The sequence below is a fragment of the Cucumis melo genome, chromosome 12 (assembly GCF_025177605.1).
Source record: "Cucumis melo cultivar AY chromosome 12, USDA_Cmelo_AY_1.0, whole genome shotgun sequence".
Classification (NCBI taxonomy): domain Eukaryota; kingdom Viridiplantae; phylum Streptophyta; class Magnoliopsida; order Cucurbitales; family Cucurbitaceae; genus Cucumis; species Cucumis melo.
The window spans coordinates 18,816,085-18,842,469 of record NC_066868.1 but is presented as its reverse complement, the minus strand read 5'-3'; the positions used below and the strand labels follow the sequence as shown (position 1 = coordinate 18,842,469).

The following is a 26,385-nucleotide window of genomic DNA, read 5'->3' as shown; positions in this document are numbered from 1 at the left end:
CTCATTTATGGGTACAAAATTTTAAGAATTAATCTAGAGATTTTCATCTATATTTTTACATGCTCACAATCTAACCTTCACTCAAGGAATGAATTATTAATCTCTTTCATGGTAACATAAAAGAATAGAGCAATATAATCTAATATAAAATAATATATATATATATATATATATATATCTCTGTGTGTGTGAAGAAAGCAACAAGAAATCATTAATATGTAAATCTAATTTAAATATATAATAAGCTTCCTTTTTTAACTTATTAAAAAAATCTTAATTAAAGTTTTATTTATTAATTTAAATATTATTTTTATTGGTTTGTTTTTATAATTCTTCGATAAATAATATTTATCGAAGTTGACATTTCATTAACATTTTCCTAAATTAATTAGGGATGACATTATATTGTTTAAATTAAACATGTTTTAATTATAGATATAATTTGTTAGTACGAGAATGAAAAGTTTGGAAAATCAAACCTGTTGCTCCTAAGAAATAAAAGTCATATAAAATATAAATTATCGTTTACTTAAAGTTGGTTTGAACTATATATTATAGATAAATTATGTTGAAAAATTTGGAACTAAATAAAGAGACATTCACTTGAAAGAAAGAAAGTTTTATTAAGACAATTTATAAATGAAGAACACATTTAGGAATGACATTCACTTACTTTCCCTCAAAGTTTCTTACAAACTCCCTTTCTGGCTTCCTCACTTTGTTTACTTGCTTTGATTTTGCTTGGTCTACAAATGAGGATCACACCTCTATTTATAGGCATGAATTCCTTGGAGCCCAAACTAAAAAGAGGTTTCTAGAGTTTTACCTAGTCTAGATATTTATTTACATAATTCTAGATATTTCTCTCTTATCATTATCTAAAGAAAATTCTCTAAAATTTTTTATCCTAAAAAATCTAAGATATTTCTAGGTTTCTTCTTTAGTTTGTATAATTATAGAATATTAATTCATGAATTCATAATCGATTAAATAGAATTAAGAATTAAGTATATTGACGTGGATGAGAGTTGATAAATTCATATGTATTAGAGAGCGCAGGTCTTCCATTAAATGAAATAGGAGGTTTGAATTCTTATGTTTTATAGATTTATGATGAGAGAGCTGTTATAATTGTCATAGAAATATGTTTAGAGTTTATGAATCCTATCAATGCATGGAAATTCTACGAGTAAGATTGGTTGTTATATAATTTATCCCAGTTGTGTGAAGAAAAGAGAACATCAATTTTCATAATTTGGACTATAATTGGTAATGGTTTAATTAACATACGTCAAATTTATTATGATTTAGATTTTTGAACTTTAATAAGTACCTTTTAAGTCTTTGCTCTTGATGTGGTCCATTTAGTATCCCCTGTAAATTACACTCAATCAAATGAATTTTATATTATATCGATCAATACTACCTATACTACTAAATAGTACAAGTGATAAGACCAAGTCGTCGATCCGTAAGGAAGTACAAAAATTAATTTCTTAAGGTTAGTTATTTAGTTAAAGTGACCAATGTGTTGGTTGGAGTTGAAATTGAATGCACAAAGAAGTAAATAAATTAGAGAAAATAAAAGAATAAAATGCCTAGCTTGGGTTAAATTGATCTCTCCCGAGAATCTATTCATTAAGCTATCATCACTTATTCATATGCAATCTTCACCTAACCAATTTAATTACTTCAAATAACTAAATTGTCTCAAGGTCCCAATTGTTTTTAACCCAATACGATTAAACAATGTTGAATTTCTCACTAACGTAACATTAAGTTCTAGAGATCCTTAGATGGAATGCTTAGTTTTCATGCGTCTAATTGACATTCAACGGGTTTAATTCTAGGTTTTTTAGAATCAATGCGCATCAAAGTAGATTTACAAGCTAATCTAAGCTATTTCTTCTAACAAAATGATCTTATCTAATTGTTACGCACGTCTAAGATTTAGTGCAAAGCGAAAGTCATACATTCTCTCATGCGTCCAACATATAACAAAATACCATTAAAGACAAGAATTGAACCAAAAATTACATAAAACAAGTTCAAGTTCTAATAAATTGAAAGGGTTTGAAAGATTATTTTACACACCCTAGCTAAAACAAGTTACCTTATCCTCTCATCCATATGCCAGATGACAAGGAATTGTTCGGCAAACCAAATTCACATGAAAATCTTCAGAAAATTGAGAGAAAACACGTGGAGAAATGTCACAACCTCTCTCAGATCACCTTCTCTTAACCCAAGAAATGGCTCGAAGCCAAAAAATATCTTCTAACAATACATGCTGACGAAACAAGACTGAACATGAAAGAATACAAACATAGCGAAAATTCGAAACAACTGTCTTTATATACATGACAACGAAGTGCAACCCAAACTAAAAACAACAAGTCTAACAAATATTATATAAATGAATACAAACCACGGTTCATACAACTCAAAGGCTAACACTTAAAATCCACAACTAACGAACTATAACTAAACCAATGTACAAACTAGGTACATAACTAGAAACAAGACATACTAGGTAATAACAAATCAAAATACTCTAACAGATTGGCAGATGTATCGGGCACCAGATCCATGATCTTTGTTTGGAAAGTATGAAAATCTTTTTGGAAATAGTGAGCGAAAGCTTGGTGAGTGACTATTTTGAAACTAAACAAGCTTTACAAACAATGAGTTTAAACTTCTCAAATTTGTAAATACATTTAGGCGAAGTAAAGCAAATATAATATTCTTAAACTAAGCAGCTTTCTCAAACATTTCTCTTTCTTTTGTTATACCCTAAATTTATGTAAAACTACGAGACGAAAATCTAGGTACCAGTAGTGCCTATCCAATAGTGGCTACTATGAGATGGAAAATCTAGTCGTTCGTAGAGGTTTTCATGTCTACCTAGTCACAGTGATAGAAACTCTAGGCATCAATTAGATACCTTCATCACAGACCTTCGTGCACTAGGAAACCTCCTCTGTATGATCATTACAAATCTCTGGATATCTCTTAAGCATAGACTAAAACATACTTAATCAATTCCATGCTTAAAACATTATCTAAAACTAAAATAACATGTTACATAAATCCCTTGCATTCAGCAAGTCTCAAATCTATAAATCAAGTTTTGCTTAAACAGCGTTTACTCTAAATACTTTCAAAAACTCAACATCATATGCTTGCTTATAAATCAATGTGTAAAGAAACATTCTCAATAAACTATCAGTAAAGTTCATGCTTTCCAAACTTGAAACTCATGCTTTAGAAATGAACAATTTGAACCAAGTATATATAATTCTCAAATATGTTAACTAAAAGCATACTTTAAACATAAGCTTAGTAAAACAAGTTTAGGAATCATGTTAGAAACTCATTTATGTCACACACATGTGATAGCTAATTCCTCGACATATAAGTTTACCCAATCTTTTCTTGTCTTGAAATTAGAGAATTCAAATCCAATTTAATCCTTTAAAATAAGAAAATATCCAAACTTAACTCACAGATTCTAAAAAACATCAAAATAACTAAAAAATGGGGTCAAGCACGAGTGGTCATTAGGCATGGGCAGCAGGTAACCCACGGTCCAAGCCCCTTAGGTTCTAACTGTGTGCTTTGCATGCTAGGCATGTCGTGCACCCCACATCATGTAGCTGTGCGCAGGCAATGCCATGCATCTGCGTACTAGCAAGCCTATAACCTTTTACCTTCAAAACATGTGCAACAAACCGCCTGGCCTCCTTTACACTCGACCAACCTCTGACCTTGCCCAAAAACTTGTTTGAGTCTAGAAACTTCAATCAACTTCTAGAACTTATAACTTTTAATCCAACCCTCAAAATCTAAAAGTCCCTTCTTCAAACTTGCTTATAATTGTCTTCAAGTACCTACAAATTTTAGCTTCTAATTTGGAGTGTTGTGTTATGTAGCCTTCAAGAAGTTCATATTGCTCAGAAATTCTTTGAAAATGACATTTCCTCCTTCCTTCAACTTGATGAACCCCTTCCTCGCATCCCCTTTGTCCGACAACCCTAAAAACTACACTCTTTTAGAGTTCTTTTGAGACAAATTCAAGAGAAAACATACGAGTAGTTTGAGAGCATCCTTAATTTAAAACTGACCTATTTATAGAGCTTGGACGAATCGTTTTGTCACTACCTACTTCATGTAATTTTGAGTTTTTCATGCTATGGACACTTGTTTTCCACTTCATGTACTTCGACCCCTTGAATGCCTAAGGGTCTTCCGAAATGCCTAGATTTCTTACTCATCTCACATAACATTGGAACAAGGTCATGCCGCTTAGCTAACGTCAAAGCCTCTTACTATTGGCCGCATGGATCATCAAACGTGCATTTCCCTTGACATTTCGCCTAGCTTGCTTTGTTTACTTGTCTTGTTACCTAGCTATGGCACAAAGGGTTGCTCATCTCATGTTGCTCCTTCTTATCTAGCATGGTCGCATCACATGCTCACAAAGTTTGTCTTGGCACCTTGGACATGCCTTTATAGGTTATTTAATTTGACACTCCTTTAGCCGTCTAGCATGTCAAAATGCCTAACCTTCAAAACTTAACCAAAAACCAACCTAGTTTTTCCTTCTTTCCTTCACTTGGCTGCAAACCCTTCAAACTTTCAACACATTGGCAGATCTAACTTCAACTCTCCCTTCTACTAAGAAACCTAAACAACAAACACAACTCTCTGTACTAACTTTGGCTTTCTTTATAACTTAAAATTCTTAATAAATTTTAGGTTTAAGGTTTACAAAAAAGGTCGTAATCTGAGTTAGGTTAAATGTGGCGACATACTAAATATATATAATAAATGTTGAGGTGCCACGGTGCCTAAGGGAAGCGCCACAAGGCTTGGACCTTTCCACAACAAGGCAATAGCCTCTACCTTTCAGTGCCATGCCTAGCATCGTGGAGCATAGGGGCACTGAGACTTCAACATGCCAACCTCAATATTTTGCTACGTATTGCCTTGATTCGCTTTGGTTAACGTTGCTTAACTATGTATTAGTCCAAATTAGCTCCAAAATGACTTTAGCACCATGTTCTACCTTAAAATTACTAAACACCTATGGACAAAAATATGGTAGTTTAGGCAAAGTGGTGTACAAGGTACACGACTTTGCTACGACTTCAATGAGATGGCATGTGGACTCCACACTTTTTTTAAAGATATTTAATATATATATGTGTGTGTATGTATATTTATTAAGTATTCAAATCTTTGAATTTAAATTTTTAAAAATATTTTTCTTATTAAATATCTTTCTAAATTCCAATTTTCAATTTTCAATTTTCAAAAATACGTTTCTTTATTAAATATTTTCTCGAATTTCAAATTTCAATCTCCAATTTTTTTAAAAGATATATATTACTAAAATATGTTATTAAAAAATATTTGCAATCCACCAATACTAAAAATGATTTGTTCCTATAACTCTTTTCATTTTGATTCTAAAAAAAAATTAGATATTCTAATTTCCATACAATAGAATTATTCTTGTCATGCTTTTTTCATTTTGATGACTAAAAAGTTAGATATTATGTTAATATCGGTGGATTGCAAATAATTGTTTAATATATTTTTAATAACCTATTTTGTTAACATATATCTCTTTTTCAAAAGAAACGTAGACTAGAATTTGGAATTTAGAAATATATTTTTAGAGATTGGAATTTAGAATTTGAGAAGATATTTTTAAAATTGAAAATTGGAATTTGGAAAGATATTTTTGAAAATTAGAATTTGAAGATTTAAATATTTAATATATATATATATATAATAAAAAAAGAAAACGTTGTGGGGTCTACATGCCATCTCATTGGGATCCATGATTTTCAAGCAAAGTTAAGCGTACCCCGTATACGACTTTACACTAACTATCATATTTTTGTCAATAGTTTTTCTTTTAGCCTATTTTTGACATTATTTTTAAAAAACACATTATTTAAAAAAAAGCTCTTTTAAATACATGGGTTAGATCCGTTTCTTGGTTTTATAGTTTATAAAACTTAATTGATATACATTTATAAAAGTTCTTTTAAATAAAGGGATAGATATACATTACTTCACCCTAATCATTGATACATTTATAGAATAGTAATTAACACGTGTATATACATTGTTTGTATTATGTATTTATTGGTACATGCATATAATAATACATTCTTCATTGAAACTTCACACGATCTTAAATTCGATGATTTTTTTTTATTTATTTATTTATTTTATGGCTTTTTATGAGTAGTAAACATTTGGATGCAAAGATTGCATTTGTATTGTAGTAGTATATTTTATTAACAACTCGTTTAGCTGTGCAATTCCTAACTGATCAAATTATCGTTTTTATTTCTACTAATCATAATTAACTTATCCCCCCGTGTAATTTCCATGTAGTCTAATCCTAACTCATTTTATCATTCTTGGTATCTTATCTATCCAAATTTTGTACATTTGAATTAAACCAAATTTTTAATTACTCTTTCAAGTTGCCAAATTTGTGAAGTGATTTTTAATTTGTACGTAACTAGATTTTTATTTGTTTTGTTAAATCTCCTTTTTAACCTTAATATCGATCATTTAATAATTTTCTTCTTTCATGTTTTTATTAACCTTAGTATCATTTTATTCTATGATATTGGAACCCAAAGACTACATATTTACAAGAAAAAACACGTATTGTGTCATTGAAACGTCATATGCTTCATCACTCTCCACCCCAAAAAGTGAAACCTAACCTTTTACCCTAATTAATTCCGACATTTTATTTTCCTCCCTCCACTTTATTCCATTTATCATTACTCATTTCAGTTAAACCTTTTCAATATAGAATAGGAATATAATTAGATTCTCACACAATTCATTAATATATACAAGATTTTATTTCTTTTTTTACGATAGAGAGGTTTTTCTTTTAGACTTTTTAAATTAAAGTCAGATATATACATAGCTCATCATAAAATCGAATCAGCCGACATTTGGAAATATTACATTACTAGCAGACAACCTTGAAATTAAACTAATTCAACATTCTTTGTTTTCTTTTTCATCTTGAGATTCTTGTTCGCATATGATGTTCATTGAATGAGATTGTTTTTTGTTCCTATCGTATGTTTAAATTCTATACATATCTTAAAGAGCAATGAGAGAATTGTCAAATTGAAATTTAGACCCATATACATATATATATATATATATATATCATATTTTATATGATTTCGAAAAAATCACAAAATTCTTAAGCCCGCCAAAATTAAAATATTCTAATAACCAATATATATATATATATATTTTATATTTAAAAACGTGTGGTTGATCGTCCACTATTACTATTTTATTGTCGATTGATTATTATCTAATTGTCAATTATACCAATATTTTTGTTTGATTATTACTTGAAACTAATTGTTTTTTAATTACTAATGATATTGATTGTTGTTTGATTGTTATTTGATATTGATTGTAATGTGATATCAGTTATTATATAATTGTTGTTTAATCACTATATAATATTGGAAGTCAATAATATCAATTATTATTTGATTGTTGTATGATTATCATATGATACTAATTGACAATTATATAGACTGTTGTCTAATTGTTGTTTGGCTAACATCGAAAACGAGTTATCAATATTGTTAATCTAATTGTTATTTGATTATTATCTAATTCTAAATATCAATCATATTGATTGTTGTTCGACTACCATTTGATGATGATAATTATTAATAATAATGATTATTTTTGTGATTGCATGCAGTTTGATATTGATTGTTAATAATGTTGATTGACATGTAATAATTATTATTTGATAATGATTGTTGGTTGTTGTTTTAGAATGATTACAAAGTTAAGTTAAGAGGTAGACTTAAGTTTAAAAAGTTTAAAACAATAACAAGCATAATAAGATAATAAGGATGAAGTAAAGATAATAAGGATGAAGTAAGTCCATGATAAAAACAAAAAGAGAAAAATAAAAGGTGAACTTCTTCCATTCTCTCACGGGTGAAATTTAAATTTTTCCAAAATTTGATTAGTTGTAGAGAAAATATGAAAGGAAATCATGAAGAAAGACTTGGAAAAGTTAGGAAGAAATGTCCCCAAAGAATAGGGTAAATTTGGAGTACAAAAGAAGACAAAATAAGTTTACCTGTTCTACTTCCTTTTACTCAAAATGTTCCAATCTTCCTCATGTTTATTTGTAATTTGCTGCCGCAACTTCATGCATGGAAATTACAATTTAATCGAATGAAATGAAGTTGAATAGTTGCAACACTTATAATTTTAAAAATTATTTTAACCTCCAAGAATCATAATTTACATTCATTCATATTTTTAATGAATTATGTGTATTTATTTAATGTCATGTGTTTTCGTTTATATTATAGTAGTTGAAAGGGTATTTAATATTTTTAAATAGTATAAATAGGATTTGTAGTTTCCATAGTCTAAATAATGCGTCTTGACATTTTATCTTTTGCCCTTGAATTTGCAACAAAATAATGCGTCTTGACATTTTATCTTTTGTTTATACTATATTGTTTTACCTAAAAATTTATAATAACTTGTATTTCTACAAGTTATCAGACCCGAAATTTAAAATAATGCTTGTGCACAAGCATAGCTCCATATCATTGTTTATCCCCAAGCACAATTTCGCTCTCAAAACTTACCTTTCACTTTGCATCCATTAAACTTCTGACAATGCATGTTAGTTTTACTCGTCATTAGGGCTTACTCTCGTCGCGTACTTCCCACTATAAAAATATTTCCAGGTTTAAAACCCGACAAGCTTAAGTCTCAAAATACCTTTGTTCATTGCCTAGAAAAACTAATTTCCAATTTTTAGAAATGGCTAAAATTTTCGAAGAATTTTGCTTACTTTTCGGCAAAGAGACTTTTGTTTATTTAATGGGATTTGACATTGAGTGGGAAATCATAGGCACTCTATGAGTTTGTTCCTCTTCTTAGCTATAACTCTTATCGCCACTTTTACTTTTATTCTCAGGTTTTTATTGAAGCTTTGCTTCTTATTTTTGATGAGAAGAGGCAAAATTGGAGCTTTTATTTCAATTAAATGAAAGGATACATGATTTTATTTTTTAAATTGATTTATTTTTTGCTTTGTTTTAACTTTTGTTGAAACACCTTATTTGAAACTCCTTGATTGGATCTTTCAAAAAAAAAAAAAAAAAAAAAATCAAAAGCTTTAGCTTGGACCTCGCACACCCTAAAATTTAGAATACAACAAGGTCCCCATTGCTGGAAAGTGAAGGATAAGATTTATCGTAGAAAATTCTTACAAAAGAAGTTTGAGTTAAAGTTTGCTCGCCTAGTGAACTTTCTCGAAATATTTCCTAAGAAGGTTTCCTTAATAAGTTATCTACCTAGGTAACAAATAAAACTTAGCTTGCACACTTATTGAAGTCATCCTTGCGAGGCAAAAAAAATTAAAGTACTTAAACACATAAAGCTAAACTTGCAACAAGAAGAGTTAAATGGTAGCCGAAGTGCGGGCACGAGGCTAATAATTGCCGCGTGGATGTAATTCAACAATGCCTTGCACTGCTTATTCTTTTGCGACACTTGGCTATCCTAAAAGTATGGTAGCCTTTAGTTAAACTTAGCTTTTGCATTTTGATTATTGATTATGGCTATCATGCAGTTATTATAGCCTCTAGCTAAACCTAATTTTTGTATTTTGGTGATTATTTGTTATAGCTATCCTGTAGTTATGGTAGCGTTTAGTTGAACTTACTTTTACATTTTTAGAGGTTTGGTTGTTATGGGGTAGTTTGATCATGGAGTGAGTTTGAGGGGGGAGCGAAGGGGGGAGGGAGATGGGGCTTGAACGTCACTTTAAAGGTTTCAATGTACGTAATTGTTACATCGGGTGCTACGTCGAAGTGAGTTTTTGTGTAAGGAGTCAAAGTTTAGCGATTCTAATGTTATTACATTTGTAGAAAGAGTCAAAGCTAAAAGGTTAGGTTGTTATGAGGTAGTTTAATCATGAAAGGAGTTTGAGAGTGGGGGAAGGGGGGCTAAACATCACTTTGAAGATCTCAATGTCACTGTTAACTTGGGTGGCACGTCGAAGTGAGTTTTTGTGCAAGGAGTAAACGTCTCGCGATTATATTGTTGTTACATTTGTAGAAAAGTGAAAGTTGAGATCAGGTTGGGTTGTTATCAGGTATTTTGATCATGGAGTGAGTTTGGAGGGGGAGGGGGGGCTTAAACGTCACTTTCGGTGGGTCACATCGAAGTGTGTTTTTGTGTAAGGAGTTTGTATTCTATTGTTGTTACATTTGTACGAAGAGTCAAAGATGTTTGATTTTTTATGGGGTAGGTTGATGTTGGAGCGAGTTTGTTGGGTTGTTATGGAGTGGTAGGTTTATCATGGAGTTAGTTTGATTATTGTTAGTGAAAAAGTTTTAGTTTTTGGCATTTATTTTGGTTTATTTGAAGTTTAAATAATGTATTTTACTTTCATGTGATTGTATGTATGCAGTTGTTCGAAGATGACGTTTGGCAATGGGAGATGATGTATTTTTCTTTTTTATATATTTGTTTCAAACGAACATGTGTGACTCTTCTTTTTTTTTTTTATGAAATATTTTCTAATTTTGTAAATTGAACTTTGGTATTTCAATGTAGTTATTAATTTTGTAAATGTTTTGTTTGAAAATTTTATTGAATTTAAATTGAATTGGAACTTAAAAAGTTACAACATGTTACAAAAAAATGAAGATAATAATTGAAAAAAATAAAAAAACAACTTCCGACGCACAAGGTCGTCGAGAGTTGTTACTCACTCCGGACGTATCTAGTAAGCATCGGGAGAGAGGGAATGTTTAATGCATTCGTAACAGCGTCAGAAATTAATTACGAACTTCGGACCTCGTACTGAATAATGCACATCAGAAGTTTATAACTCCCAATGTGCTTCATTCTTGCATCGAGAAAGCTTTTCCTGGCGCATTTCTCCCGACCCGTCACTCGACAAGCCTTTATGCACTGAGGGATCCTTTCCCGATGCATTTTGATATATACCTCGACGATTTGCTACGTTGGAAGAGCCTCCATTTCTTATAGTGTAATTATTAAAAAAAATTTACCTAACTCCTGACAACTTTTGTCATCGTCGGGAGATCAAAGAACTCTCAAGAAGTGTATATTAGCCGTCGAGAGATCCCTAATCCCTGACGTCATATCACTACAAGAAAAGTGACCTTCTATGACACTTCATTACAAGAAAAATTGAGAGGAGAGAAGAAACAATTGTCATAATATGTCAAAATGCGCTTTTTTGGCGGGAAAAGACGTTTTCAGAAATTATTTTTCGTGACAGTTATTTGGTGTCATAAAAGGATTTAGGGTTTATTAAAATAATTTATTAAAATAAAAATTTCCAAATTGATTAAAATAGAAAATCCCTAATTTCTCAACCCCTCCTATTTGCGCCCGTTGGTCTTCTTCCATTTGCGTCGCTGCCATTCGTTTTTCATCTTCGTCCGATGACTCATCAAAGTTGACTCTTTGATGTTCGACCACCGTTCGACTTCTGCCCAGGTTCAACTTCATCCCTGATTTCTCTTCCGCCCACGATCTGATTTCCGCATGCCCAGGTATGAGTTTCTCCCCGATTTCTCTTTGACCCACGATTCGTGTTCCGCCAACTGTCTGTCTCACAATCTATTTCTTCTTACAAACACTAGTTAGTGATTGCTTCATTTGATTTTTAGATGGAACCGAACAAAAAACTTGAAATGGAAGAACCTGAGAAGAAAAAGAAGGAAGAAAAGGTTTCTTTCCTATTTCTTATTTATCTTTGATTGTATTGCTACGCATTTTTTTTGACAATTTGGTATAGTGCTATTGCTATTATTTTGTTTTATTTCAATTGATTGTTTGGTCCTGCTCCTATCCAATTGAAAGGAATTTTAGTCTTTTTTTTTTTTTGAATTCAGTCATTTCTTGTAGAATTTTTTTCGCTCCACAATTACATTGTTCTAGAAGTTGAATTCTACTAGTTTTAATTGTTTATATTCTAGGGAAATGTGCCTTGAAATATTCTACTAATACTTATTTCTGAAAAAACTTGCGAATAGATTCATTCGTAGTTTAATTGATGAATAATAATTGTTTTGTGTTGTTTTTGTATAGGCCGCCTAAGCCTGATGAGAAGCTTAATTGGATTGGGTTTGGACCTGGTCCGACCTCGGATGATTCGATTGAGTTTGCTGATGTGGATTCTTCTATGTTGGATGAGCTTTTGGTGACGCTGAAGAAGTGAGTTCTTTGTTAGTTCCTCTACTTAAACTGTTCTTTCTTGTTTTGGTTAAAACTGTTTGTTTGATTCTTTGGTGAAGTAATGAATTTTTTTTGAGTTTGGTGGTTTGATTGGGTTTAGATAAGTTGAATGATACCCTTTTATAAATGTTGAACTATGATAAAATTTCTAAGTTTCTGGTCTAGTTTGAGTGATTTTGTTACATTAAAATTTCTTAGATAATGATCGTTAACCTTCATGCTAGATATCCTTTAAGTTGAAGAATTTGTAGTTAGATGCACTGGTTCTCTAGTACTTTCTTAGGTTGGAAATGGTTTGTTTGAGAATTCAAATCATACAATTTAGGTCGGGTATTGACTTTTCAAATAGATTTAGGTTCTTGGAAAATAACTAATGAAAGATTAACATGACTATAACAGCTTCTCTTTTGTAATGGGACTGAAAATGTCTTAAAGTTGAAGGCTGAACCATAGGCATCTGAGATTCATGGCCAAAACAAGATAAATGTAAGCAAGAAAATTTAATAGGTTTAGTCCTATAATTTAACAACTTATCGTCCTATAAAAACCCATGTTTAACTTTCATTATTCTTTACAGATATCGCTTCAATACTTTTTCATGCCTATTTTTGTGATTACTTATGCTTTACAGGTTGATACCAAGGTTTTTATTTTTTTTTTCTAGTTAATGTCTTCATGATAAGAGTTGATTTGTTTGGCTGTTGGAGAAAATAAATAAACCTTCTTAGAAGCTATTATCATAGGATGGTTGATGATTTGTAACAATTCTTACAAATATTATCAATAACCTTGCAAGAAGTGGAAGAAGTCACAGGGCTAGCACCAGAGAAACTCTTACTCAAATGGATGAATTTTCATTTGGAAAAAAGTGGCTATGAGAAACAAGTTTTACAAACTTCATTTGGACACTACTTGGAAGGAAGATTCGTCCAAAATAAAGATACCACCTATTTGTAAATTGTCTTGATAGATTTTTGAGAGTTTTCTAGGGTCATATAACATTACATAAATCAAACATATACACATTTCTTTAATTTAAAAATCAACTTGCACACAAACCATGGAAATGGTGTTTGTAATAGTATTAGCTATATCTAATGTCACTACAACTTTTATGCAGTTTCTTGTGTAGCTTTTAATTAAACATAAAATTATCTAACGTGAATGTTTTGTTCTAATTTGGTAAAACAATCTCTTTGCAGGAAAGATTAGATCACTTTAAAGATTGAAAGGTATGTTGTACTCTTTGCTCTTGTAAATGGTATGGTTTTGTTTTTTAGATTATTGGTGATGTTTTATATTTTTTTTCTTAATTTTAAGTAGCTAAAGTTTGTATTAATAGGTTACTGCGATATAGTATTAACTTTTTAACTTTAAGATAGTCATAATTATTCTTGCAATAAGGAGTGATGTTAAATATAATATGAGTTGCTAAATTTCAACACCTATTACATTAGTTCTTAATATGGATAAGGCCTTATCTTCTTATGGGGTGGATTGTTGAGATTTATATATATGTTTATGTATTGTAGGTCAGGCTCGGTTCGTTTGGATGCTATCAACTAAACATGGAGTCCTATCTTTGGTAGGGAACTTCTTTGTGGAATTATATATAATATTATATAGTGATAATTTGGTTTATTTTTAGTGGATTTATAATAAGGAAATTGTGATCAAGGAATTGTGATCTAATTTGGGTATTTCTCATTGCATAGACCTTGTAAATATTTTTGGAGAGTTTCTTCCAAACGTTAGTGCTTGTAAAGTATAGCGAGTAATTCTTCCGCATACTTCATTATATGTATCAAGGTGTGTTGGGCATAAAACTTTTTAGTGCAGATCAATGAACTTTTAAATCCTTTGCACATGTACGTACCTCTCATTGTGTTAGAGTTTTATTGCCTCACAATGTAGTTCAATTTTATTGCCTCTTAATGGAAATGTTGTTGAGAAAGAAGACTTTGAAGAAGCTATAAAATTAAAACTATTTGTGTTATAGTTTCAACTTGAAGTGGCTAGCAAGGAATGAATGATACTTTTGTTTTGACTTTTTAAATTTATTTCTATTCTTAGTTTATTTTTAGGTTTACTCTTGATGGTTAGAAAACCCGAGTCTCTGTTGCATAATACTTTTGTGAGTAATATGGTGTGGCACTCAATTTTTCATCTCTACCGGCTATACATGCTCATAATTATGCATAGCCTATTTTTAGCTTTGAGTTTTGTTATTTGTTGTTGGTTTTGGACTTTGTGTGAAGTTCTATAATTAATTCAGCTGAGTTTGTGGGCTGAATTTAGTGTTTGTGATTCTGTTATTTTTTTTTTCATATGGATGAATTTTGTAGATTTCATTTTTTGTGATGAAATTGTGCATTCTGTACTTAAACATTAGCATGATTTTGTGACTCGTATATGTAAGGCTTTCCATTTGAATACCCTCTACATTTCCAATACCAAGCTTAGAATTGAAATTATAGAAAAGAATAATTCAATGTCAAGCTTAGACAAAGTTACTATTGTTGAAGTGCGTATGTACTGTGTTGTTGAAGTGAATGTGTTGTGTTGTGTTGTTGAAATGAATGTGTTGTCTTGTTGAATCATTTTTTTTTTCCTTTTCTTTTCTTACTAGTTTTGTCAGAATCCATTCGAGCAGTGAAGTCATATTTGCGGCAATACATTGATGTATAGACATTTTTGTAGGTTTCGTAGGAATATTTTTTGTTCAAATGTACTTATTTAAATAGTTTGTTCGTAGCAAAACATATATGTACCAACAATTATACAGATATTAGAAAGTGTATGTTTCTTTTTATTAAAGTATTCACCGTTTCTTCCCATATGTGGTTGTATTGGTCTGTGTAATGGTATGTGTAATGGCAGGACCATAAGAAAAACAGGATTCAATAAAAACTAGGGCAAGAAAAACAGGGACTGAAAGCATAATTATGGCATTTAAATCTAAAAAAAAACTATCATCGAAATTTTTTTTTGACAGTTAATTAAAGTCATGGTAAGTGAAATGATGACAATTAATAAGTGTCATAAATGATAAATAATGACATTTAATATCTGTCAAACAATATTAACAATGACAATTATTCGCTGTCATAAAATATAAACAATGATAGTTATTATCTGTCATCGAAAATAAATAATGACAGTTAAAATCTGTCATAAAATAATGAATTCGTGGCATTTACTCTCTGTCATGAAAAACACATTTCGTGGCAGTTTTGTATGACTGTCATAAAAAGTTTATGACTGCCGCATTAATGATTGCAAATAACTATCACGAAAGTTTTGTATGATAGTATTTAGCTGTCGTTGTAGGTCTTTGTTCTACTAGTGTAGGCATCTGGAGTTATCATTAACTCTCAATCGTTAATATTTAAGCATTGAAGACGAAACTCCGAACGATGTTTTGGCATCAGAACTTAGAGCATACCAAATCAATAAAAAGGAAAGTTATTCAAAATTACTATGTCACTGAAGTAAACAGAGAATGTTGATTTGCAAATAATATTATGATCAGAGTTTAGTGTAGTGTTAACTCCATTTTCTGTTTAGTGAAAGGGTTATTAAACTCTACAGCTTAATAAACACTCTCATATTCCAAAATATAGTGCATCATAATATTCTCTTGCTGGTACCCAAACTTTGTAATATACAATGATAGGAAATACATTCTATATGTCATTAAGGAATGGACCGCAAAATGGTTTCACACTTATTTCCAGCTCAGAGTTGCTTTCTCTATCTTTTACTTTCCTCTCTTTAGCTCGACTTCCATTACCAACGAGATATTCTCTAAATTTTTAAATTGAAGTCAAACATATACAGCCTCATAATAAATCAAATTATGAGAACAACATTACAAGTTTTTACGACCTTCAATTAAATATATCTCCTAACATTGGTTCGGTTGAAAATAACTACTAAGTCAGGAGACATGAAGGACGACAAGCTAATTCCCCATGCTATCCATAGAATCTCAACAGTGAAAAGATAAAACCTATGTATTTTCTGTCCCAATTTTTAATGTATTCTTTGCTAATTATGAAGTTGATCGTGTTGATCATACTAAAGGATCATTTTACTATGGTAGACGAGTTTAGATCATATTCACCTAATTGTATAGTTCTTTTTTTGACAACAAAAAAAGAGTTTCGAATCTAAACGATCATGCTGACCATGCTAAATAAACATTTTGCTATGATAAACAATTGTTTAGATCATATCAACACGATCGTATAGTTCTTTTTAAACAGTGGAAAAATGGCTTCATTCTAAAATGATCGTGTTGCCAATAGTAAATAACTCTTGAATATGAAGAAGATGAAGTTCAATATTCTTTTTAAACAATTTTGAATATTCTTGAGATTTAAACAAAAGGATAAAACATCTAAAAATGGAAGAAAGAAAATATGGAAAAGAAGTTGAAGAAGTCTAGAAGAGAAGATGAATAAATCGCAAAGAAGAAAAAGAAAGAGAAATGACGAATCGTCCTAGGACAAATCTAGAATTTATGAAAAATTTCTACCGGTTTTATGGACTATTTGATTTTGTTACACGGATCGTAAATATTTTGATATGTTGTTACACTTATGAAAATTAAGCAATAAAAGAACAATGAGAAAGAGTTTGAATTTCTCAAACAAACAAGGATGCTACTTTTAACCTCCATGAGACTATTGAACGGTCCCGTTTTAAGGAAGGACGACACTCTTGAACTACGCTATGCAGATATCAAAAACATTAATTTGAACCTCTCATTTTGTTGGTTGGGTTTAAATTATTTTGAAGGCTGCTTGCATTTATAACATAATAAGGTCATAATATTTTTTTAAAAAATTTAACAGACACCTTAAACTAATTTTATATATAGCAAAATTTACTTTCAATTCAAAAAATGTTTCAAATGCTCCTTAAAGCTTTAAAACTTCGTTGGAGGCATGAAATTTCTTTTTTCAAGTCTAACGATGAGATACTCTGTATTAGTATTAGACCGTCATAGATACTTCTATCAGAGATAGAAATCTATTTCTATTATGATATTATTATCTGTGATATAAGTTTATCATTGACTGTTGTTATTTTTCAAAACTATTTACAAATACAAAAAAATTATCCTTCAACCACTAAAAATGCCCAAAAAGAACAACGAATGCACGAAATTCCATGTTTTTTTAAGTGTATTACTAATAAACTCGTTTTTATAGAGTCTATCATTAGTCCCACATTGTCATTCACAAGTCTCTATAATTGATAAGTTCATATAACCACTATTATAATTCTATCAATTGAATATAGTCTAACAATGTCAGTACATTATAACATTAATATTGTTTTTTATCATTTGATATTATTTTAAATATAATAGTTTGTAGTACGTGACAAATCGTTTTATCAACTTAGAAAAGAATAAGAGAATGTTGAATTAGGTTTTTTATATTAAAAATTAACCTTAAACATAATTGAATTAATTTTATTGGCTAGTTAGATACTTTGGGTTTCGACTAATACGTTTCTTGTTGAATAGACTTAAGCTATACAAAAATCTAATATGATCGACCTAGCTATGATCAAGTAACAATTTGAGGAATAATGACTCGAAAGTCCTAGGCTGGATATTTGAATCATACGAGTTTTATCACATTATATAATTTACTTTCCCACAATTAACTCCAATCACAACCTCCCCCTGGGGTTGTTAACAGACTTGTTCCTTCTGGCTTCGATTCATACCATTTAAAATCAGGATCAGGAATATAGTTAATTGATCAAGAGTAGTAGGCGATTCACCTAGCTTGATCAAATTCACTTTTTGTGTTTTCTTATAGTAGAAAGTAATATTTATTTTAGACGGCAGTTGACAACCCGACCAATATTCGTCCTCAAGATAATCTTTGTTTTGTTTTGTTTTGTTTTTCTCTTCCAATTGTAGAAGATATGAAAATGGATAGTGAAAATCTATTCTCACGAATCCTTTCTCTTGGCCCTCGGTTTCATTTTAAATTATATATGTTTTAGAACTAGTGGATAAAAGAGGCCATTTAATGATATTCTTCTTTTCTTTTTCTAATTTTCTTCTGGAAAGTCAATGGATTCTTAGTTCACAAAACAAGTTCATTGAATGAGACAACCTTCGTCTCCTATTATACTTTTAAATATTAAAAGGTCTTTTGAACTATTTGATGTTTTTTATTAGGTTATTCAACCTTCCATTTTTATCTAAAAGATGGTTGAATTTTGAAAGTATTTAATCACCTACTTTCAACTTTTTCAAATTTGTTCACAATACATATCTATGACATATTCAATTTCTTTTAAATTATTATATCTAATGTATTTAATTCAAACTTTCATTTTATATCTTTAACTATAAACTTTCAATTAACTGTATACCTAATCCACCAATTTTAAAAAACATCCAATTAATCAATTTTTTATGTGGCACAAAATTAAAATTAAAGGTCCTCTTGGATCTATCTTTGCAAATAACGAAACCTACCGAATTTCAATTTATTGACTTATTAAATAGATGAAAAATGAATGCTTTAAAGACCTATTATACACATTATTATTAATATTATTATTAATGTTTTGGATAACCACTAGTAGAAAAATGGCCTACGATAACAGTTAAATGTTGTCATTAAAAGCTTTCGTGACAGTTTTTTGCAGTCATTGATGCGGCAGTCATGAAAAATATTTTATGACAATTCTCCAAAACTGTCACGAAATGTGGTTTTTTATGACATAGAATAAATGTCACGAATTCAATATCTGATGACAAATTATAACTGTCATTATTTATTTTCGATGATAGTTAATAACTATCATTGTTTATATTTTATGACATCAAATAACTATCATTGTTTACATTTTATGTCAGCGAATAACTATCAGTGTTAATATTGTATGACAAATATTAAATGTCATTATTTATCTTTTACGCCACTTATTAACTGTCATCATTTCAGTTTCCATGACATTAATTAACTGTCAATAAAACTTTTTCGATGACAGTTTTTTTTACATTTAAATGTCATAATTTTGTTTTTAGTCACTGTTTTTCTTGCACTATTTTTTATTGAATCCTGTTTTTCATATTGCCCTACCATTACACATACCAATACAATCACATATGAAAAGAAACAGTGAACGCTTTAATATAAAGAAACATACACTTTATAATATCGCTTTAAGTGTTGGTACATATATGGTTTGTTATGAACAAGCTATTTAAATAACTACATTTAAACTAGAAATTTTCCTACCAAACCTACAAAAATGCCTATACATCAATGAATTGTCGCAAATATGGCTTCGCTGCTCCAATGGATTCTGGCAAAACCTAGTAAGAAAATAAAAGGAAACAAAATTGAGTCAACAATACAACACATTCACTTCAACAACACAATACATGTTTAATTCAACAACACAGCATATACACTTCAAGAATAGTAACTTCTAAGCTTGGTAGTAAATTATTCTTTTCTATAACTTCTAAGCTTGGTATTGGAAATGTAGAGGGTATTCAAATGGAAAGCCTTACATATACGAGTCACAAAATTATGCTATTGTTTCAGTACAAAATGCACAATTTCATCACTAAAAATAAAATCTACAAATTCATCCATATACCAAATTCAGCCCACAAACTCAGCTAAATTAAGTACAGAACTTCACACAAAGTCCAAAACCAACAACAAATAACAAAACTCAATGCTAAAAATGGGCTTTGCATAATTACGATAGCCGCTAGAGATGAAAATTTGAGTGTCACACCATATTTTTCACAAAAGGATTATGCAACAGAGACTTGGGTAAGGCAATAAAACTAAACAACATTATGAGGCAATAAAACTATAACACAGTGAGAGGTACGTACATTTGCAAAGGATTTAAAAGCTTATTGATGTGCACTAAAAAGTTTTATGCCCAACACACCTTGATACATATAATGAAGTACGAGGAAGAATTACTCGCTATACTTTATAAGCACTAACTTTCAGAAGAAACTCTCCAAAAACATTTACAAGGTCTCTGCAATGAGAAATACACAAATTAGATCACAATTCCTTGATCACAATTTCCTTATTATAAATCCACTAAAAATAAACCAAATTATCACTATATAATATTATATATAATTCCACAAAGAAGTTTCCTACCAAAGATAGGACTCCATGTTTAGTTGTTAGCATCCAAACGAACCGAGCCTGACCTACAATACACAAACATATATATAATTCTCAACAATCCACCCCATAAGAAGATAAGACCCTAATTTTAAGTTGGATGAGAGAGGAATTAAACTAATCAATCTTCTTTGTTATTTTAGAGTAGAGGGTGGGGGTAATTTCTCTTTCCATTTGTATGGTGTTTGTATCATTCAACACTTCAGTTCTCAAATGAAACACTAGAAAAAACTCCAAATACTCCCAAGAAACTTAATAAAAAGTTTTAAAATACCAAAAAAAATGTTGAAATAAAATTGATACCTCCAAAGATATAGCAAGGTGAATGAGATGTGCATTGCTATGAAGAAAGTTTAAAGACTCTGCTAGTTGAAGCAAACCATGTTTTATTTCCAGTAATCCCATTTCAGGTAAAATGTCAATGAAGAACAAGCCGATGAAAATAGAGAAGCTTTTACGAAAACAACAAGCATCACATGATTAGTGATCCAAACAAAAAAAAAATCATAAGTATGACACATATGAGAAGTATATGTCAGAATTCATTTTCTAAATTAACTAATGAAAAGGTCTATAAACAGAATTCAGTTTCCTTAAAGCAAATCTTACGTGACCATCGTTGTCTTTTAAAGCATTAAGAAACTGCAAAGCAAACCCCAACAATGATAAGAATAATGTGAACCGAATATAGACCTTGTTCTTTATACTCCCATCTTAAGTATTAACACAAAACAAATTGATTCATTGGATGACTTAACGTATGGCGTGGTGAATAGCTTAGTATGATATCGTACATTTGAAACTTTCAATAGTAAACTACTACAGATACAAAAGTTATATACATATACGATCATTTATACCTTAGACTGCCAAGCTTGCAAGCGAACAGAAACTGAATCATCATTCAACATATCGATCAATAAGCTTAAGGCCTCACCAGCGAATTTAGTTGATAGGATGATGAAATTAAACAAAGCATCACATTCAGACAATGACAATACAAAACGAAAACTAATTCACAGTCAGCATGAGCATGCCTAATTTACTTGCTTTAAATTAATGTTATTAAAATTTCACACTAAATAAGTTTGTGGTGGTGATTTCATTTATTTATTTATTTTTATTGGGGGAGGAGGGAGGTTGTTTAAAGATGCATAGCTACCTTAAGATTATATAAAATAGGTAATAGAAGTTACATGAATTTCAATGATTTTCTTATAGAAAGTTCATTTATTAGTACTCTGCCTCTCTGTTGTTTACTATAATGGCACAAGTGGAGGAGAAAGGCTCGAAAAATGGAAGAGATGATTATACGGAAGATGCAACTGTGAGTTTCAAAGGATTACCTGTCTTAAGATCAAAGACTGGGAGATGGAGAGTCTGTTCCTTCATTGTTGGTAATTATAAGTTTAGAGACTTGAAAACTGTAAAGAAAACCGTAGAAAACTGTAAGTAATAGTATACTAGGTTCAAAAAATATGGAAAGACCAAAATCAATTGCCTTTGGTTGATAGTTTTCACTTTGTCTGCGAACAAGAATTTCTCAGGTTTCAGATCCCTACAGATACTCCATTTTCATGGCATACCGGGACAGAATAAGGACACACTTAAAGTAATAACACCATGAAATATCACTCTCTGGAATTCACTTATTCCAATTTGAAAGAGGATAATAAACCAAGAAACAGAAAAGTAAAAAAGGAGTAATAAAAGTATGATGTTGGCAAAAGTTGAAAGGGGTCGTTTGGATTAATTATAAAATCACCTTCATACAAAAACAAAACACTAATACACAACACATAAAGCATAAAAATAGTCAAAATTCTCATTTTTTTTTGTAAATAGATAAAAAGAAAAAAACAAAGGGACACTTAGATTGTCATGTAGATATCTTGCACCAATAAAGAAACAGCAAACGTGTAAACTAAAGTAGTCACCAAAAGTAACTTATAATCAGTCCAAATCATGTATCCAAATCAAAATCATAAATTAATGTTCTTCAAATCATGAAGAGAAAAATATAGAGAAAAAATGCACATCTCGAATTCTTTGTTAAAATATTTTATTGCCTTTGAAAACTCTTCCGGAGTTTCAATTATATTTAAATCATCAACATGCATAGTTATTATAGCAAATCTTGCCTGTGATTTATTTAAAAAAACGCATGGACATATTTGATTATTTCGATATCCTTCTTTAAAAAACATTCACTTAGGCGATTGTACCACATTTATCTTGATTGTTTCAATCCTTATAATGATCTCTATAACTTTATTGAACATAGTTCTTGCGAACTTGATTTAAATGTTTCAGATACTTTAAATCCTTTTGGGACTTTTTGTGTAAATATCATATAAAGAGATCCATATGAATATGTTGTGACTACATCCATAAGATGCATGTCAAGAATTTCATACGCCATCAAGCCGATTAAAAATCTTAATGTGATTGCATCCACCATTGAAAAATATGTCTCCTCATAATACCAGGTCTTTTTGAAAAAACTTGTGCAACTACTCTTACTTTATATCTTGTGATCTCATTATTTTCATTTTTTTTTTTCACAAATACCCATTTAAATTCCATAAGTTTGATACCCTCTAGTGTTTGGACTACTGTTCTAAAAACCTGATGTTTTGAAAGTAGTTTTAATTTTGCATTAATTGCTTCATTTTCTCACAAAATCAAAACTATTAGTAGATGAATGTTATATTTTCTCCACCAAAAGCTAAAACATAATATTCCAAAATGCATAATTCAGACAAAATCCACAAAGCATTAAAGGAGCAAAAGAACACAACGATATATAGTGGTTCGACCGATTTGGTCTACATCCACTTTGAAACCAGCTTGGAAGGATTTTATTAAGGATAAAATTTGGGCAATTATAGACAACAACAAGATCAACAATCCGCAATCAATCAATGCAAAACAAACTATATCGTCAACCCAAACGCTAAGAGTATGAGAGACTTGCAGATGCCCTCTGAATTGAGAACCAAAACCTGCTGAAGTGACCCAAAAACGAAACTCACACTGCCCGAAACTTAGCGCTGCAAGGACCATCGGAGTATGCTATCAACGACATCGTCATCGACCGTTACCCATAAACTCTCTTTCGAAAATGATGCACAGTACTGCCCAACTTCTGTCGATGCTGCCCGTCGTTGAGTTGACCAAAACACCACACCGACGCTGTTCGTCGTTGTGTCGTCGTCGAGATCCGCCGTCACTCACTGACCAACTCTCTTTCTCTCTGTGTGTATGACTGTCGGCCACCCATCTCCTTTTTCCCCCTTCTTTTTGTTCTTCACACATTAACCTAAAAGAAAAGAAGAAGATTGATATAATTGCAAAAATGCTATTAGGCATAATTACCATTCTGCCCTTAATATTAAAAAACCAAATTTCAAACCTCTTAAATAATTTGTCAATTTTCACAAATCTCCCTCTTGACAAACTATTTAAGACACCAAATTGATTCTCCAAACTCCCTATTATCAAGATTTAACATTCAGCTCATCTAATAGGTATTTAAACCTATGAGCTGAAAGAGCTTTAGTTAACATATCCAACAAATTCTCAACTATATGAACTTTAACCAGTTCAACATCTTTCTGAGCTATAACGTTTCTGATGTAATGAAATTTGACATCGATATGCTTAGATCGTTCATGATGAGATGGATTCTTCATAAGATGAATATCACTCTGGCTATCACAATGGATGATAGGAATAAACTCCTGCGATAACAACTCACCAACAATCCTTTTCAACCACACTGCTTCCTTAATTGCTTCACCAAGAGAAATATATTCTGATTCAGTAGTAGACAAAGCAACAACTGGCTGTAGGTTAACTTTCCAACTGACAACATTACCATACAAGCGATAAATGTGACCTGATAAGGATCTTTTTTTATCAAGATCTGCAGCATAATCTGCATCTGTGAAACCTCCTAACAATGTTGATTTATCACAATCCCTACTATAACACAATGACACATTGGCACTACCTTTCAAATATCGTAACACCCATTTAACAGCTTTCCAATGTTGCTTCCCAGGATTTGACATAAACCTACTAATCATACCCATAGCATAACCCAAGTCAGGCCTAGTACAAATCACCAGATACATAATACTTCCAACAGCATTACAATATGGAATATTAGACATCTCTAACCTTGTTTAGTAACAGGACATTGAGACAAAGAAAGTCTAAAGTGAGATGCTAAGGGTGTTGAAACTGCCTTCCTACCAGACATATTATACTTTTCAAGCAGTTTAATCACATAACTCTGCTGCGAAATAGTTAACAAACCTTTCTTTCTATCTCTCTTTACATCCATGCCTAGGATCCTTTTTAGTTCATCTAAATCTTTCATTTCAAACTCATTACTCAATTGTCTCTTGAGTTCACATATTTCAGCATAATCCTTACATACTAGTATCATATCATCTACATATAACAGTAGATAGATGTACGTACCTTTCTGAGATAGTTTCCAATAAACACAAGCATCATATGAGTTCCTGTGGAATTCCTGCATTAGAATGAAAGTATCAAACCTATATACCACTGTCTTGGAGATTGTTTTAGTCCATAGAGGGACTTATAAAGACGACAAACCATGTCTTCCTTACACTTCACCTCATAGCCCTTAGGTTGAGCCATGTAAATCACTTCCTCCAGTTCTTCATGAAGGAATGTTATGGTGACGTCCATCTATTCAATAAACATATCAAAGTGAAAAGCAATAGATAAGATTAATCTAATAGACGAATGCCTCACCACCGGAGAGAAAATCTCATGAAAGTCAACTCCCTCCTTCTGAGTGTAGCCCTTGGCTACCAACCTAGCCTTATATCTAGGCTTACTGTTACCTCCTGTACTTGGCTTAATTTTATAAATAAATTTTGATTGAATGAGTTTCTGATTAGGAGGCTTTGGAACCAACGACCATATCTGATTCTTATGTAAAGAGAAAAACTCTGCTTCCATGGCATCCTTCCATTGTTTCTTTGAATCAGATACAATTGCCTCTTCAAAAGTAAGAGGCTCTACTTTAATACTGTCAGCTGCACAAGTAAGAGCGTAAGCAACTAAGTCAGCATAACCATACCTTATAGGAGCATGTCTTTCCCTCTGAGCTCTGACATAGGTAAGCTGATAATTCTGTAGGTCATTGTTACTTGAGCTTTCTTCAATAAAAGCTCCCTCATCAATCAAAATCCTCTCCTGTTGAGACTGTATACCATCAAATTCAGACTATTGTGTATCTTCTATATCTGAAATTTGTGGTGGCTGATCACTAGATACATCTAAGCCAACTGATGGTTGTACCTCTGAAGCAATTTTGACTTCTGTCACAACATGATCATCTTTCTATTGTTTCTGCTGCTCTTTGACACAATAAGGCATTTCTGTCTCATTAAAAGTTACATCTCTACTGATAATGCATTTATTCATCCCCCTTTCCAAGCACCAAAGTTTATAACCTTTGACACCCTGAGGATAACCAATAAACATTCATTTTAGTGCCCTCTTATTCAATTTTCCATATTTAACATGAGCATAAGTTGTGCATCCAAACACTCTGAGATGGTTTAAACTTAGAGCTTTACCTGTCCAAATCTCTTGAGGAGTCTTTAAGTTTAAAGCTGTAGAAGGACTCCTATTAATGAGATAACACGCTGTTTGGGTAGCTTCCCCCCAAAATTTCAAGGGCAATGAAGCATTGGTTAAGAGACACCTTGTACGTTCCATGATAGTTCTGTTAAACCTCTCAGCCAAACCGTTTTGTTGTGGAGTGTACGTAACAGTGAAGTGCCTCGTGATTCCCTCAGATTTG

The 26,385-nt window shown here is 31.2% G+C and overlaps 2 protein-coding genes across 13 annotated transcripts; one reads left to right on the top strand and one right to left on the bottom strand.

Moving 5' to 3' along the window:
* Positions 1-11,442: 11,442 nt before the first annotated feature.
* On the top strand, positions 11,443-15,164 carry LOC107991641 (putative transferase At4g12130, mitochondrial). 12 transcript variants are annotated; one of them, XR_007816280.1, is made up of 6 exons: positions 11,443-11,642; positions 11,760-11,819; positions 12,181-12,306; positions 13,530-13,559; positions 13,860-13,912; positions 14,043-14,323. XR_007816280.1 is itself a non-coding variant. In XM_051080619.1 (4 exons), the coding sequence occupies exons 1-4, from the start codon at positions 11,635-11,637 to the stop codon at positions 12,758-12,760; spliced, it is 228 nt and encodes a 75-aa protein (XP_050936576.1). In that variant the 5' UTR covers positions 11,464-11,634; the 3' UTR covers positions 12,761-13,498. The 12 variants fall into 12 exon arrangements, 1 of the variants encoding a protein (XP_050936576.1); XR_007816282.1 differs by lacking the exon at positions 14,043-14,323 and adding an exon at positions 14,957-15,164 and having other exon boundaries at positions 11,463-11,642; positions 12,181-12,317; XR_007816277.1 differs by having other exon boundaries at positions 11,463-11,642; positions 12,181-12,317.
* Positions 15,165-24,031: 8,867 nt separating this feature from the next.
* LOC127144162 (secreted RxLR effector protein 161-like) lies at positions 24,032-24,709 on the bottom strand. Its single transcript, XM_051079731.1, has one exon. The coding sequence runs from the start codon at positions 24,707-24,709 to the stop codon at positions 24,032-24,034; it is 678 nt and encodes a 225-aa protein (XP_050935688.1).
* Positions 24,710-26,385: the final 1,676 nt, after the last annotated feature.

Coding starts and splice junctions, on each gene's coding strand:
- LOC127144162 (XM_051079731.1), bottom strand. CDS start 24,709: ATGTCTAATATTCCATATTGTAATGCTGTTGGAAGTATTATGTATCTG.
- LOC107991641 (XM_051080619.1), top strand. Junction 11,820..12,180: donor AGAAAAAGAAGGAAGAAAAG/GTTTCTTTCCTA, acceptor GTTTTTGTATAG/GCCGCCTAAGCCTGATGAGA. Junction 12,307..12,726: donor CTTTTGGTGACGCTGAAGAA/GTGAGTTCTTTG, acceptor TGACTATAACAG/CTTCTCTTTTGTAATGGGAC.